At 55.5% G+C, this 13,725-nt stretch overlaps 1 protein-coding gene across 1 annotated transcript; it reads right to left on the bottom strand.

Moving 5' to 3' along the window:
* Positions 1–1,612: 1,612 nt before the first annotated feature.
* LOC114072224 (RNA exonuclease 1 homolog) lies at positions 1,613–12,277 on the bottom strand. The gene is made up of 8 exons (XM_027910143.1): positions 12,135–12,277; positions 10,117–10,230; positions 9,471–9,544; positions 6,117–6,227; positions 5,583–5,698; positions 5,229–5,367; positions 2,657–2,777; positions 1,613–1,819 (listed from the first exon to the last, which is right to left on the bottom strand). Exons 1-8 carry the CDS (start codon positions 12,199–12,201, stop codon positions 1,731–1,733), a joined length of 831 nt encoding a protein of 276 aa, XP_027765944.1. The 5' UTR covers positions 12,202–12,277; the 3' UTR covers positions 1,613–1,730.
* Positions 12,278–13,725: the final 1,448 nt, after the last annotated feature.

The following is a 13,725-nucleotide window of genomic DNA, read 5'->3' as shown; positions in this document are numbered from 1 at the left end:
GCCAGATCTGAAATGACGTGGCTGCTCCAGGTACATTCCATGGCTGCAGCCAGGGGTGAAGATAAATGGGGGATAAACACGGGAAAGGAGGCAGAAGCAGGAACAAACCTTCCCTCCCTGCTTAGGAAGCACTGGACTATGTCTCTCCCACAGCCTGGGCAGGAACAGCACCATTCCCAGCAGGACATGGGTTAGAGGGGACAGGCCAAGCTGTCCCGAGGCTGCCTGGGGTGGGAGCCCCATGGCAGGGGCAGGAGGGGCTGCAGGGCTGGGTGTGGAGCACTGGGGCTGGGAGCTGCATTCCCAAATCCTGGGGTAAGGAACAGCAGCACAGACGGGCTCAGCAGCCACAGGAACCTTCACTCGCTGTGTCACCCAACCCTGAGCCCAGCAGGGCACAGAGGAGTGAGCAGGACCCAGCTCTGACAGGAGCCAAAGCCCAGCAGCCCCCAGGCCCCTCTGCCCCCAGAGGGACACAGCCAGCCCATGCCAGGGACAGGGGGACCACAGCAGCCCCCAGGGGACACGATTCCAGTGCCACCAGGGTGCTGAGGGGAGGTCACTGCTCTGACAACAGGGCAAAACTGCTGCCTGAGCCCAGCTGAGAGACCCCACCGATGGGGACCGTCCCACTGAGCTCTGCTGTCCCCTGACAGCCCCAGTCTGGGTGCAGGGACCACCACAGCCTCCCAGTCACATCAGGGTGACACTCACACCCTCAGCAGCTGCTTTTCTGCAGGGGTCAGACAGGCAACAATGGGGTCCTCTGCCCAGTTTGGAAGAAGGATTTTTCCCTATTGCTTTTGCTCTTGCCTGCACAGAGTCCCTGTGTGAGGGACAGGCTGGTGGGGAGTCCTGCAGATGGGCCAAGGCCACCCTTAGGGGCAATCTGAGATGCCCCCAAAACCTTGATATCCCTGCACAGCTCGCTGGGGACCTGCTGGAAGCTCAGGGCTGAGGGAGGACAGGGCTGAGGGAGGACAGGGCTGAGGGAGGACAGGGCTGAGGGAGGACAAGGTGCCTGCTCCCCTGCCTGGCTCTGGCAGCTCTCTGTGTCCCTGAGGTCTGTGACAGCTTCCCTGCAGAACCAGGGGCCAGCCAGCCCTCCCCTGGCTCACAGCACTTGCCTGATCCCATCTGGTTGCTCTCCCAGCTGCTGCTCAGAGCCTGCCTGCCCCTCCTGCAGCTCCACAGGATCTCTTCCCAGGCCCCTGATCCTCGGCTCCCGCTTCCCAGTCATACACCAGCCACGCAGCCCACTCAATTCACAGCTTCCTGCCCAGCCTTCCTCCATCTCCCCCCTCTCTGGAGCACAGAGGCAACTTAAGTCACACTTGTGGAGGGAAAAAAAAAACAAAAAACAAAAAAACCCAACAAGATCTACCTTTAAACTGAACCAAAAAGATCCTTCTGCACATATCCAACCTACCTCTACAAGCTTCTCTTAGGAGCCAAAAAGTTCTCCCTGGCTGTGCTGCTCCAACCACCCCCCCCTTGCTGGGCCCACAAGGCAGCAGCTGGAGCAGGGAATGGCTCGGGTGGAGCACGAGGAGGATCCCAGAGCCCTGCCCGGGCACAGGGCGTGGGCTGGGGCGGCCGAGCTGTGCCCACAGCAGCCCAGGGGTGCTGAGGGGGAGCTGAGCATGCTGCTGTGCAGGGGTGGACAGTGTGTTACTCTGAGCAATTATTGCACTGCTTCAGGGAGGCGCAGGAGGGACCAGGCCGAGCCATCATCGCTTCACCTTCGCGTCCTCCTTGATCTTCCACACCATCAGCTCCATGCAGGCCCGGGCGTCCTCGCTGGAGTCGTGCCCTTCCACTGGGGACAGACAGAGAGACAAGGCTGGCAATGACCCCTCTTCTCCATTTAGGCTGGAAAAGCCCTCCAAGTCGAACCTTGGACCAAGCCCCGCTGCGCCCACCGAGCCACTTCACAAAGGGCCAGCTCTGCTTGCTCTCTGAACGCTGCCAGGGATAGGGATTCCACCACTGCCCTGGGCAGCCCGGGCCAATCCTTGGCCACTCTTTCAGTGAAGAAATTTTTCCTCACATCCAACCTGAACCTTCTCTGGTGCCTCAAGTTTTGAGGCTGTTCCCTCTCCTCCTGTCCCTTCTTCCCTGGGAGCAGAGCCCGACACCTCCAGCTCCCCCCTCCTGTCAGGGAGTTGCAGAGCCAGAAGGTCCCCCCTGAGCCTCCTTTTCTCCAGGTTGAGCCCCCCCAGCTCCCTCAGAAGTTCTTCAGACCCTTCCCTGGACACTCTCCAGCCCCTCAATGTCCTTCTTGTCGTGAGGGGCCCAGAACTGCCCTCAGGATTTGAGGTGTGGCCTCAGCAGTGCCAGCACAGGGGGACACTGGTCAGGTGTCACTGCCCTGGTCAGGGAGGACAGAAAGGAACAGGCCACAATTCCAACAGGAAGGTCAATCTCAGTTGACCCCAGAGAGGAGGGAGGGCAGGCCCTGGCCTTGGCAGAGCCACCTCCAGCCCCCTCACTCCCACCGGAGCCCAGGTGGCACAGGGAAGGACACAGAGACTCCATATCCTACAACACCCCCAGCCGCTGCCAGGGGAAAACAGCTTAGGAGCGAGAGGAGGAGAGCAGAGGAAGGCCGAGCCCAGGAGCCCTGGGGACAGGTCCAGAGCCCCCCAGGTCTCACCGTTGTCCTGGATGATGCGCTTGAGGTAGTCGGCCATCAGCGTGCGCAGGGCCCGCTTGTAGGGCAGCCCCAGGCGGTGGGGGAACACGATGGCAGTGTCCACCACGGTGCCGTGGATCAGCTGCAGGGGGAGGGAGCACCAGAGAAAGGGGGTTATTGTCCCGCTCCCCCAGGGACAGGCAGTCCCCAGCACTGACCAACCTTCCAGTCGGGCTCCGGGGCCGCCTCGCGGCTTCCAACCCAGCCAGTCCTGCAGGAAGGGTGAGTCCCCTCTGCCCCAGCGCCCTGCCCATCCCACATCCAGGGCAGCAGAGATTCAGGGCTGACTCAGTCCATGGAACACGACAGGACAGGTCAGTCCTTAATCCCCTGGCCCGGAGAAGATGGAGTGACTCTCTGAGTCTTTCACAATGAAGAACTAAACTGGGCAACCAGCTGACCCCACAACCCCGTAAAACAGCCTTTCAACTGCTTCTCAAGATGAAGCAGCTTGATCTACTGAGTGGCAGCCTGACCCAGTGAGTGCCAGCCCTGTCCATGGAACCAGATGATCTTCAAGGTCCTTTCCAACCCAAACCACCCTGGGATGATTCAAAGATGTGGACTGGAGTGGGGAAGATGGGCAAGACAGAACTGCACCTGGCCCAGTGCACAGGACCTGCTGCTGCAGAGCAGGCCTGACCTTCAGGGTGCAAACCAACCCCAAAACCTCCCATCCCTCAGCACTGAGTCACCAGGAAGCTTTTAACCAGCTCAGCCAGGGTGAGCTGGGACAGGGAGATGCTATCACTGAATCACATCTGAGAATGGTTTGAGTGGGAAGGGACTTCCAACTCTCTGCCATGGGCAGGGACATCTTCCACCAGCCCAGGTGGCTCCAAGTCCCGTCCAACCTGGCCTTGGACACTCCCAGGGATCCAGGGGCAGCCACAGCTGCTCTGCCCAACCTGTGCCAGAGCCTGCCCACCCTCACAGCCAACAATTCCATCCCAATTTCCCATCTCCCCCTGCCCTCTGGCAGTGGGAAGCCATTCCCTGTGTCCTGTCCCTCAATCCCTTGTCCCCAGTCCCTCTCCAGCTCTCCTGGAGCCCCTTTAGGCCCTGCAAGGGGCTCCAAGGTCTAACAAGAACTGTGTTCAGTGAGAGCTAAAGGGAGGTGGATGAAGCAATCCCACATCTTGAGTGCAGGAGTAAAATGCAGGACCTAAAAGATAAACCTGTGTCTGACCAGGAGACAGCTCTGCAAGTCTCAACACGGGATGACTCCTCCAGGACCCGGATAATCCAGTCTCCCTGCCTGCCTCAACTCTTCTGAGGCATCAGCTAATACTGCAGGACAACCTGTAACTCCATCACTAACTAACTAAAAAATGCCTGAGAACAGCTGCACTTGAGCAGAAACAACCTGCCATGCTCTCCCGAGTGTAAAACTGCCAACGTTATGGATAATCTCTCCTGGGCTGCACTCGGCTCTGGCACCATCCCAGGCACAATGGTAATTACTTATGTAGATCAGGAAGGCTGAGGAAAGGGGGTAATAAAGCCTTAAATAAAACCTGAAGTGCTGTCACCATTTGGAGCCGGCCAGGGCCATTAGCGAGATGTCGACTTCGCTGCCACAGCCCCGAGCCATTAAAACCTGACATCCCACCGCCTGTCAGGCCCTGCTGGATGGCTCTGGGCTCCCTCCCTTGGCAGTGCTGAGAGAAAATCGTGCCTCTGAGAGGCCAAGGCAGTCATCTCGAGCTGATAAACCCGTGAGTGATGTTTTTGTGATGATGATGAAGTCTCTCCCAGGCCGGGATAAAGGGTGCCACGGAGAGGTAAAGTGTTTTACGGGCATTAAAACCTCCTGCTTCCCAACCCAGAGCTGTGAGCTGGCAGCCACAGCTGCTGCTGCAGCAGGGGGGCTGTGGGATGAAGGATGGCTGCAGGAAGTTCTGGCTTGTGAGCACAGAGCAAAGACTCAGCTCCTGACTCCACACGCTTTCTTAGTGGCTCCGGACAAGCCCCTGGCATCGACGTGCAGAGGGTAAGGGAGGGGACAGACCTTCCTGGCAGGACAGCAGAGATGGCTGAGGGACGTGCAGACCAGAGTGATGAGGGCCAGGCAGGAAACAAGCCAGAAAAGGGGTCAAAGCAGTGACCCCAAGTGCTCAAAGTAACAGCAGAAATCCCGGCAAAGCAGGCAGAGAGCAAACGTGGCAGAGGCGAAAGGCAAATGATCTCAGATCGGTCACAGAACACCTGGAATAGTTTGAGTTGGAAGGGACCTTCAAGCTCATCTCATTCTGGGGGCAGGGGACACCTTCCACTAGACCAGGTTGCTCCGAGCCCATCCAAGCCTGTCACCTCCAGACAGGTCTGTCACCCCAGGCAGCACTGGCACTAAAAGCTGGGGTGACCCCAGGAGTGATGACACACGACCCACCACGGACAAGACCCCACCAGCCCAGAGATCAGAGCTGCTCTTGGAAATGAACACCTCCCAAACCGAAAGGGGGCATTTAACACCCTCCAGGGTGGCAAAGCCCTCGTGGGGGGGGGAGGAGAAGGCAGGACACCGAGTTACCTTTAGTGCAAATAAGTCGCTTTCCAAGCTGTGCCCTATCAGGATGGTGTCTGCACTGAACATGTTCAGCAGCACGGCCTGCACGTCCCGCAGGGTGATGCTCGTGTTCTCCAGGTCCTCCTCTGTCACACCTGAGAATCTGCAGAGCAAGAGGAGGGAGCTGGCAGAGAGGAAACACCTCTGGGCCCCAAAGCACCTCAGTTGTTTTGGTCAGGGGTTTCAACAAGTGCTCCCAGCCATTCCCTCCAAGTTCCTGGCAGAGCATGGAGCTCTGTCCCAAGGAAGAACCACCCCTGCCTGGTGTTCTATTCCTTCCCTGGTGTTCCAGTCCTTCCCTGGTGCTCCAGTCCCTACCTGGTGTTATAATCCACCACCTTGGAGTCCGGTTTGACGAAGGTGTCGTACACCACTTTCAGGTCCGAGTTGATCACCGTCACTCTCGTCAGCTCCAGCCCTTGCTTCGTGTAGCACTGCAAGGAGCAGGGCAGGGGTGAAGGGAGGCACCAACCACAGCGTGGGAGCCCCCCTGGTTATCCTGAGAGCCTTCCCTGCAGCAGGAGCTCTGAATGGGATGAAGTTCAAGGGGCAGCAGGAGCGAGGAACTGAGGACACGGCAGAGGCTGTGCCTGCCCCTCTTGCCCACTGACACAGTTTAGGTCAAATAGAGCCCTTCCCCCAAGTGCTGCAGCTCCCAAAATGCAGCAGAGAGTGCAGAGAGGCAGCAAACACTGCTCAGGGTGGGCCAGCCAGCCACGGGTCCCCAGCTCAAACACACCAACCCACCATTTGCATGAATAGGACTGGTCTGGTTCAGAGTCCACAGGAGAAAGGAGAGAAGAAGGTCAGGAAACAGAGCTTGGCCTTCCCCAAAAAGCTTTATGGACCCACCATTTCACAGTCTAAGGCGTAGATCCCAGGGTACCCATCAGTTGTAGGCAGCTTCTCAAAAGTCTTCACAAAGCCATCCAGGCTCTCCTTCCTCCCGTCATGGACGTGTTGCTTAAAGGAAAAAAAAAAAACCAAAAACCAAGGGGTTTGTTGATGATAAAAACAAGAACCCAAAAATTCCACTTAGTGATCCTCCACCTGAGAAAAAGTTGTTTTCCTAATCATTTCTAAAGGTTAACAGGGAGCAAGTTTTGCCTACAGGGGGTCTGAAAAGTTCACCCCAGCAGCAACCCCAGCTCCCAGATCAGGGCTGGTGGCATCACACTGACAGTGCAGGGAGGAGCAGGATATCATCTGGGGACAGGGAGCTTTCAGTCTGGAGTGGAACTAGTCAGGAAGGGACACACTGAGGTCTCACACTGATTTAACTCCAGTGCCAGGCACCCCTGTGTGAGAAGGAGCACCAGGGGGAGATGCTGTGAGGAACTGGTGGAACCGAGTACCAGAAAATGTCAAAAAGTGAGCACAAAATCAAAGCCACTGTGCCCCACATCCAGCCAGCCCACAGGCAAACAGGAGCTACAGCACTTGAGGCAACAGAAGGTATTTCCAACCACTCCTGTTATTCTCAGCTAAAGCTCTGAAGGTCAACAAGACCCAGCAGGAAAACTCGGGGAGTGATTTCACAAGTGGCTAAAGCCAGTGCAAGACTGAGCTGCTGTTGCAACAGGTACTCCCACACTGCTCCACAGCCACAGATCCCACCCCTCCCTGGGGATCCTGGAAGCCCTCCCTGCAGCAGGAGTTCTAAGCTGGATGAGTTTGAAGGGGAGGCAGGAGCTGAGGGCAGGGCAGAGGCTGCCCTTTTGCCCACTGACACGGTTTCAGGGCAGATGAACCTGCAGCACCAGCGGCTTTTGGTTGTGTTTAAGCTTTGTCTGTCCTTAAATCTCACTTATTTGTGCAAAATCAGAGCCTCCTGCACTGTGCTTAGAATCATGGAATCCCAGAAGATCCAAGACCCCAAAGATTGTCAAGTCGACGCAGCCCCACCACCGTGGTCACCACTAACCCACATCCTCAAGTGCCACATCCACATGTTCTTTAAATATTTCCAGGGATGGTGACTCCACCACTGTGCTGGGCAGCCTGTTCTAAAGCTTTATAACTCTTCCAGTGAAGAAATTTTCCCTAATCCCCAACCTAAACCTCCCCTGGCACAGCTTGGGGCTGTTCCCTCTCCTCCTGTCCCTTCTTCCCTGGGAGCAGAGCCTGACCCCCCCAGCTCCCCCCTCCTGTCAGGGAGTTGCAGAGCCAGAAGGTCCCCCCTGAGCCTCCTTTTCTCCAGGTTGAGCCCCCCCAGCTCCCTCAGTGTCCCTGTGGTCCTGAGGGTCCCAGAAACGCCCCCAGGATTCGAGGCGGTGCCTCAGCAGTGCCAGCACAGGGCAGAGCTTCCCACGGATCTCACCCTACCAGGAATCAAACTGGTTTGTCTCAGGATTAAAGGCTGGAGAGAGGTGAGGAACTGAGGCCCCTGCAAAGCTGCAGGGGTATAACCAGAGCAGGATTTACATATTTTCCTGCACAGATCACTGCTGCAGGTACAGCCAGAGCCAGGAACCGCATCCTTTGGAGTCAGTGAGGTGGCTGGGCCAGCTCTGAGGGCAGCTCTGCCTGGATCCAGAGCCAGCACTGCTCCAGGGCCTCGTGGTTCACCTGCCCACTCCGCATCCATGGCAGGGATCCCGCTGTTCTGCTGAGGGAACGGGCAGAGCGGGTCACCCTGAGCCCTCCCCTTCCTCTGCAGTGCAACAGCACCGGGCAGGGAAGGAAAGAAAGAAGAAAAACAACTCGGTGTTTTTCAACCCTCCAGCCGCTGTTCTGCAGCGTCCCAGCTCCTCCCGGCCGGCAGGAGGGCACAGGAGCTGCTCCTGTTTCTCGGCCCAGGGGCAGCAGCCGCGGGTGGCACAAAGAGCGGCCGCTCGAGGCTCCCCGGGAACAGCTCCTTCCTGCCATCTCCTGCCTCCCTGCCGAACTGCAGACACCGGGACAGCCACAGACGCGGCCTTTGGGGAGAAACACACGCGCTTTTCCGGGCCTGGCTGCTGAGAACGGCGCCTCACTACAAGTATCGTCTGGTTTCAGCACTCAAGCTGGAAGATGCTGAGCTCCCCAGCATCCCAACATCCCATCGGGCACTGATCCCCCAGTGCACCCCCCAAGCCTTAAATCTACCCCAGGATGCTGGGAAAAGTAGGGGCTTGGAAAACAAAAAGGAGGGAGAGGGACTTCTGACACTGGGAAGGAATTCTTCCCTGGGAGGGTGGTGAGGCCCTGGCACGAGCTGTGTTTTTATAGCCCCATCAAACTCTCCTGACTTTCATCCATACTGGATGTTTTGTGTTGTTTGTTTGTTTGTTTGTGTGTTTTTTTTGAACACTGACTAAAAAAAGAACCTAATTTTACATTAAACAAGAAGAGAAGCAGCAGGCTGAGCCCACTCATGCTTCCAGCTGTGCAGGGCAGGCTTTTACAGAGCCCAGACGGCAAACTCTTCCTATTTTAACAAACCTTGACATTCCCACCTCTAGCTTTTGGTTCTACCTGCCGTGGCAGCCCCAAATATAAAAATGCCACTATAACAAGTGAAAAGAACATCCCCCGAGAGCTGAGGGAGAGGCAAAAGAGAAACCTGCTCCCTTCAGCCCATAGTTTGAGAGGACTGGTGATGCCAGGCTGGGAACCAACACTCCTGCTGCCTAAGGAAAGGAAAAAGGCAAGGCAAAAGGTATCCAAAACAATGCTCAGCTTTATCCAAACATAAAAGTCCACTGCTGAGCAGGATTTTCATTTTGTTTTCTGTGATATTTATGAGTTACACCAGGCTCCTGGGGAAGGTTCCTCCCCTGAATACAACAAAGGGCAGGGCAGAGCCAGCAGAGCTTAGAAAAGATATAACCTCCAGCAGAAAGTTACCTCAGCATGGGTATCTGGGCAAGGAGAAGATGGGAAAAAGGTTTTGGCACACTCAGAGCAAAGGCTCTGAGACTGCTCCTTAAAAGGAAACCTCTGATTTCTCATTCCTGTGTTTCCCTGAAGAACATGAGCACATCCCCCAGGGAGATGAGCTGAGGGGTAAATGGAACCACCTCACCCCACGCAGCTGAGAGCCAAACACTGCATTTCCCTGCCTCTGCGTGGCAAAAAAATATTTAAGCAGCACTTGTTTCCCCCCCTTAAGGGAAGCCACTGTTCTTGCAAAGGCTTAAACCAGTGTTTCCCAGCCACTGCCACTGTCAGCAGAGCACAAATGCCACGGAGAATAAAAAAGGTGCTGCTCAGTGACTTACTTACTTTAGCAACCTGGCAGCCTGGTGACCCCACAGCTCCAGAGCAGCAGCTGTAGTGAGTTTCCCATCCACCTGGCACTGGAAGAGCAAGAGATGCAGAGTCAAAAGGCCTTGTCAGCAAGAGGCCTGAACTTCAGCTCTCTCATGCAGAGACAGCCTGGAGGGGGACACAGCAACACTGAGGTGTCAAACACAGGGGGGAGATAACTCTGGCTTCACAGGCAGCAGCCTGAGGAGTTCAAGTGCTCAGCCAGACAAAGTCCAGAAGCCACCTGGATAATCTGATGGAAAACCAGAGCAGAGCTCAAACTAGGTTAGTGTCTCACTGCAAATGAATTCAGCCAAGGCCAGCAAACTCTCCTGGGAGGGACAGACCTCTAGTGCTCCCAGCCAGCCTCCTGAAGGGCTGGGGTTTTTTTTCTTTCAAAAGGCACAGGGAGGTTTGATTTTTCTTTTCCTGCTTTTACACACAGGTGAACCCCCTCTGCTCCACCCCCCCAGTGCCACATTTTGGGGACCGCCCCGCTGCCCAGCAGCTCTTTTTGCAAGGCCATTTCAGCAGCAGTGACAGGAGCAGGAGGTGCCAAGCCCCCAGAGGAGGAATCCTGCATGTTTGGAGCTGCAGCGCAGCCCCCCTGGCAGGGACAGACCTCTCTGCTTGCGCAGCCTCCCCCAGTGATGGACACACTCCTCCTTGCGGATGCAGCTCCCCGAGGCTGAGACCATGTACTCGGTGCCACAGCGACAGCAAATCCTGCAGGAGGCTTGGGGAGAGCAGAGAAACAACAGTCAGGTCACCAGAAATCCCTCACGCAAGCACAGCCAGACCAGACTCACCCAAAGCCCCGGGCGGAAAGGATTCCGAAAATGTCGTTCCCAGCTCCCCCAGAGGCACAGCAATCCCTCTGAAAATGCACCCCCGTGGCACCTGCCCCACTGAACGCTCCCCAGGGGTGAATAACAGGGCTCTCTGGTGGGTTTGGTGCACAGCATCAGCTGCACCACAGCTCCATCAGCATTTGCTGCCCTGTTTCACCATCCACAGTAAATTACGTTGGACTCTAACACAGTTATTTTAAGAAACAGGATAAATAAGTCATTCTTTGGACATCAGGGCTAATGAAAGCCTGGTTTCCAGGGGATCTGTGCCTTGTCACTTCCAAATGACATCTTAGTTCCTTCCAGGGCAACAGCTTCCCTGCAAGGATTCCCAGCACCTAAAAACGGGAACAACTCCCAGCAGGGCCTGGCCCAGCAAGGAAGGGACTGTCCTCTCCTGCCAGCTGTGCTCCTGCTGCCCAAAATTTGGAGAAGGGAGATGTAAAAAGCCACTGTAAAGGAGCTGACTATCGCCCTTCTGATCTCCAACAACTCCTTGAGTGCCAGTGTGAGCATTTCAGCTCATTCCCAGCCCACTGGTGCCCACAGCATCGACAGACCTGCAACAGCTCGAGCTGAACAAGAAGGAATTCAAACATCCTGCAACATCTGCAGGAAAACTACAGGAACACGAGCTCAGGAGCACAGAAGAGAGCTGGCTGGTCACCTGGAGAAAAGGGCTCTAACAAACACAGCTCTTGAGAGTGTTAATGCAGGAGGGCTTTCGTCCAGGTTGCTTCAGCAACCACGGGACAAATGTAGGCACAAGGTGTTAACATGGATGAGCACTTAACACACTCCAGAGAGGTCACTCCAAAGAGGTGCTCAGAGGAGCGTGGAAAGGCCCCTCCAAAGAGAGATCCTCACTCTGGGTTTTATCCCTGCTGCAGCACACACTGCCTTAATCAGTGCCTGGGGAGCTGAAACCCTGCCAGGGGTTCAGAAAATTCAGACAGACAAGGAGCCCATCCCATCCTGAGGAAACCTGTGGGATCAAGGCCAGGTTGGACAGGGCTTAGAGCACCCTGGAGCAGTGGAAGGTGTCCCTGCCCATGGCAGGGGGTGGCACTGGATGGGCTTTAAGGTCCCTTCCAGCCCAGCAGGGCAGGACCCACCACAAACCCAGCCTGGCCCAAGCCTGGTGCACATCCCAACACAGCAGCAGCTCCCACAGAGAGACAGGAAAAATCCTCCCCTGGAAGAGGTGAACATACTCAGGGGTGGAACAGGAGCCTCTTTCCAACCACTTCCCTTGCATTTTTTGCCTTGGAGTCCAAACCCAAGTGAAAATGTGTCCTTGCAGGGGGAAACAAAGGCAGCTGTGCCAGGGAGACAACCTGCCCAGTTCCTGCCCTTTGGCAGCACAGAATCACAGAATTGCTAAGGTTGGAAAAGACCTTCAAGATCTTCAAGAGTCCAACCATCAACCCAGCATGGTCACCACTAAAACATGTCCCCAGGCACATGTTGTTTAAGCACTTGCAGGGGTGGTGACTCCACCACTGCCCTGGGCAGCCTGTGCCACTGCCTGACCGCCCTTTCCATAGAGAAATATTCCCGAAAATCCAATCTAAACCTCCCCTGGCACAACTTGAGGCCGTTGCCTCTGACCCTGTCACCTGGGGAATTAGAAACTAAAAACCTCCACACGCCACGAAGCGTAAAACCTCGGGTCCGAAACAACATTCCCGAGCTGGAGAAGCCCATCCTCCAGGAACACAGCGGGGCTCTGCAGCCACAGGGCTCTGCTCTCCACAACACAGAGAAGGAAGGAGCCAGCAGGGCTTACAGTCGAGCACTTTCTTCTCCTCTGCAGTGAAGAGGACGGCACGGCCGGCCTTGTCGGGGTGAGGCATCGGGTACCCGTTCTCCTTGAGCTGCTCCTCCGTCAGCAGGTAGTCCTTGAGGCGCCGGTACAGGGCAGCTCCTGCACGCACAAGTCAGATCTTTTAAGTTTCTCTCACTGCTTTTGGTTTTATCAAGCCCCCTGGAAGGTGTTCCCCCTGCTCTCGATGCGTTTCCACCCCTCGTGCTGCCTAAAAATCGAAGAAATAATTCTCTGGACGGTGTTGGTATTGAAAGGTTGAACAAACTTTTAGTCTTAGGTGCACAAAGATGGCACATGCACACCCACACACAGGTTTTACAAACTCACAGTACCATCTGACTGTAATATCTAACTGTCACCTCACGGGGACACAGCCTGCCCCAAACCTGTCTGTCCCCCAGGTCCTGCCACAGGCAAAACCTCCTGGAATTGGGGTGGTGGTCTCAAGCCCTCATGTCTCCATCAATAATTTGTGCCCTGCCTGGCTCTCTGTCAGGGATTCTGGGCCTCCTCTGGCAGTTCAGGCTAAGGCTGCATCAAGGAATGTGGTTCCTGTGTTCTTTAGGTCCATCTCCTACAGACTGGATGGTCCTGCTGGAATCTTTACCCACTGAAATCCCTGAGAAGAACACTGAAGAATATCTCTGGAATTTTGGGCAAAAGGTAATCAGCTAAAAGTCCTATTCCAAAGTGTTAAAATCTACATAATGCGTGTTTTAAGGCATCCCAGGATGGACAGGGAAACAGGTGTCGGGTGGTGTATTTTAAAATCCGGTCACTGGGTGCACCAGCTGATTTTTAACCACTTTGAACAAGCAGCACTAAGCTTGGAAAGCACAGCTGAAACAGAATTCCTCCAAAAGGATCATTGTAAGACCTTTTTGTTACCAACAGAGCCACAGAATGGTTTGGCTTGGAAGGGACTTTAGAGATCATCTCATCCCACCCCCTGCCATGGGCAGGGACACCTTCCACCAGCCCAGGTTGCTCAAAGTCCTGTCCAACCTGGCCTTGGACACTCCCAGGGATCCAGGGGCAGCCACAGTTGCTCTGGGCAGCCTGTGCCAGGGCCTGCCCACCCTCACAGGGAACAATTTCTTCCCAATATCCCATCTATCCCTGCCCTCTGGCAGTTTCAAGCCATTTCCCCCCCTGTCCTACCCCTAAATGTGAGTTCTGCCACATTAATGCTTTAACTGGTAACTGCTAACAGCCCACAGAGCACCCCTCAAAGGCCACCCACAGCTCCCTAAAAACTTCATTATCTGCAGCTTTCTTCCTGCTGCCCATCTCAGGCTGCTCGTTTCACTTCACAGAGTAATTACAACTTTTCCCCCCTCTGCTCAATATCTGCCCTCTCTGCTGGATAAACCCTTCCAATAGCTCTGGGTGCCCTTTGATGTCGCTCAGCCGAGCTCTGCCAGGCCCTTTCAAGCTCCCTCCACGTCAATTCCTTCTGCTCCGTGGCCTCCCCGTTCCCTTCCTCTGATCTCCTCGACAATTTGCCTGCATCTCTTGGCAACCACAACACCCATCAAGTGATTGGAGCCCA

The sequence above is a fragment of the Empidonax traillii genome, unplaced genomic scaffold, assembly GCF_003031625.1.
Source record: "Empidonax traillii isolate 1590-97213 ecotype Southwest subspecies unplaced genomic scaffold, ASM303162v1 scaffold2783:size24155, whole genome shotgun sequence".
Taxonomy (NCBI): domain Eukaryota; kingdom Metazoa; phylum Chordata; class Aves; order Passeriformes; family Tyrannidae; genus Empidonax; species Empidonax traillii.
The sequence above is the reverse complement of the archived record's forward strand: the minus strand, read 5'-3'. Positions and strand labels throughout refer to the sequence as shown.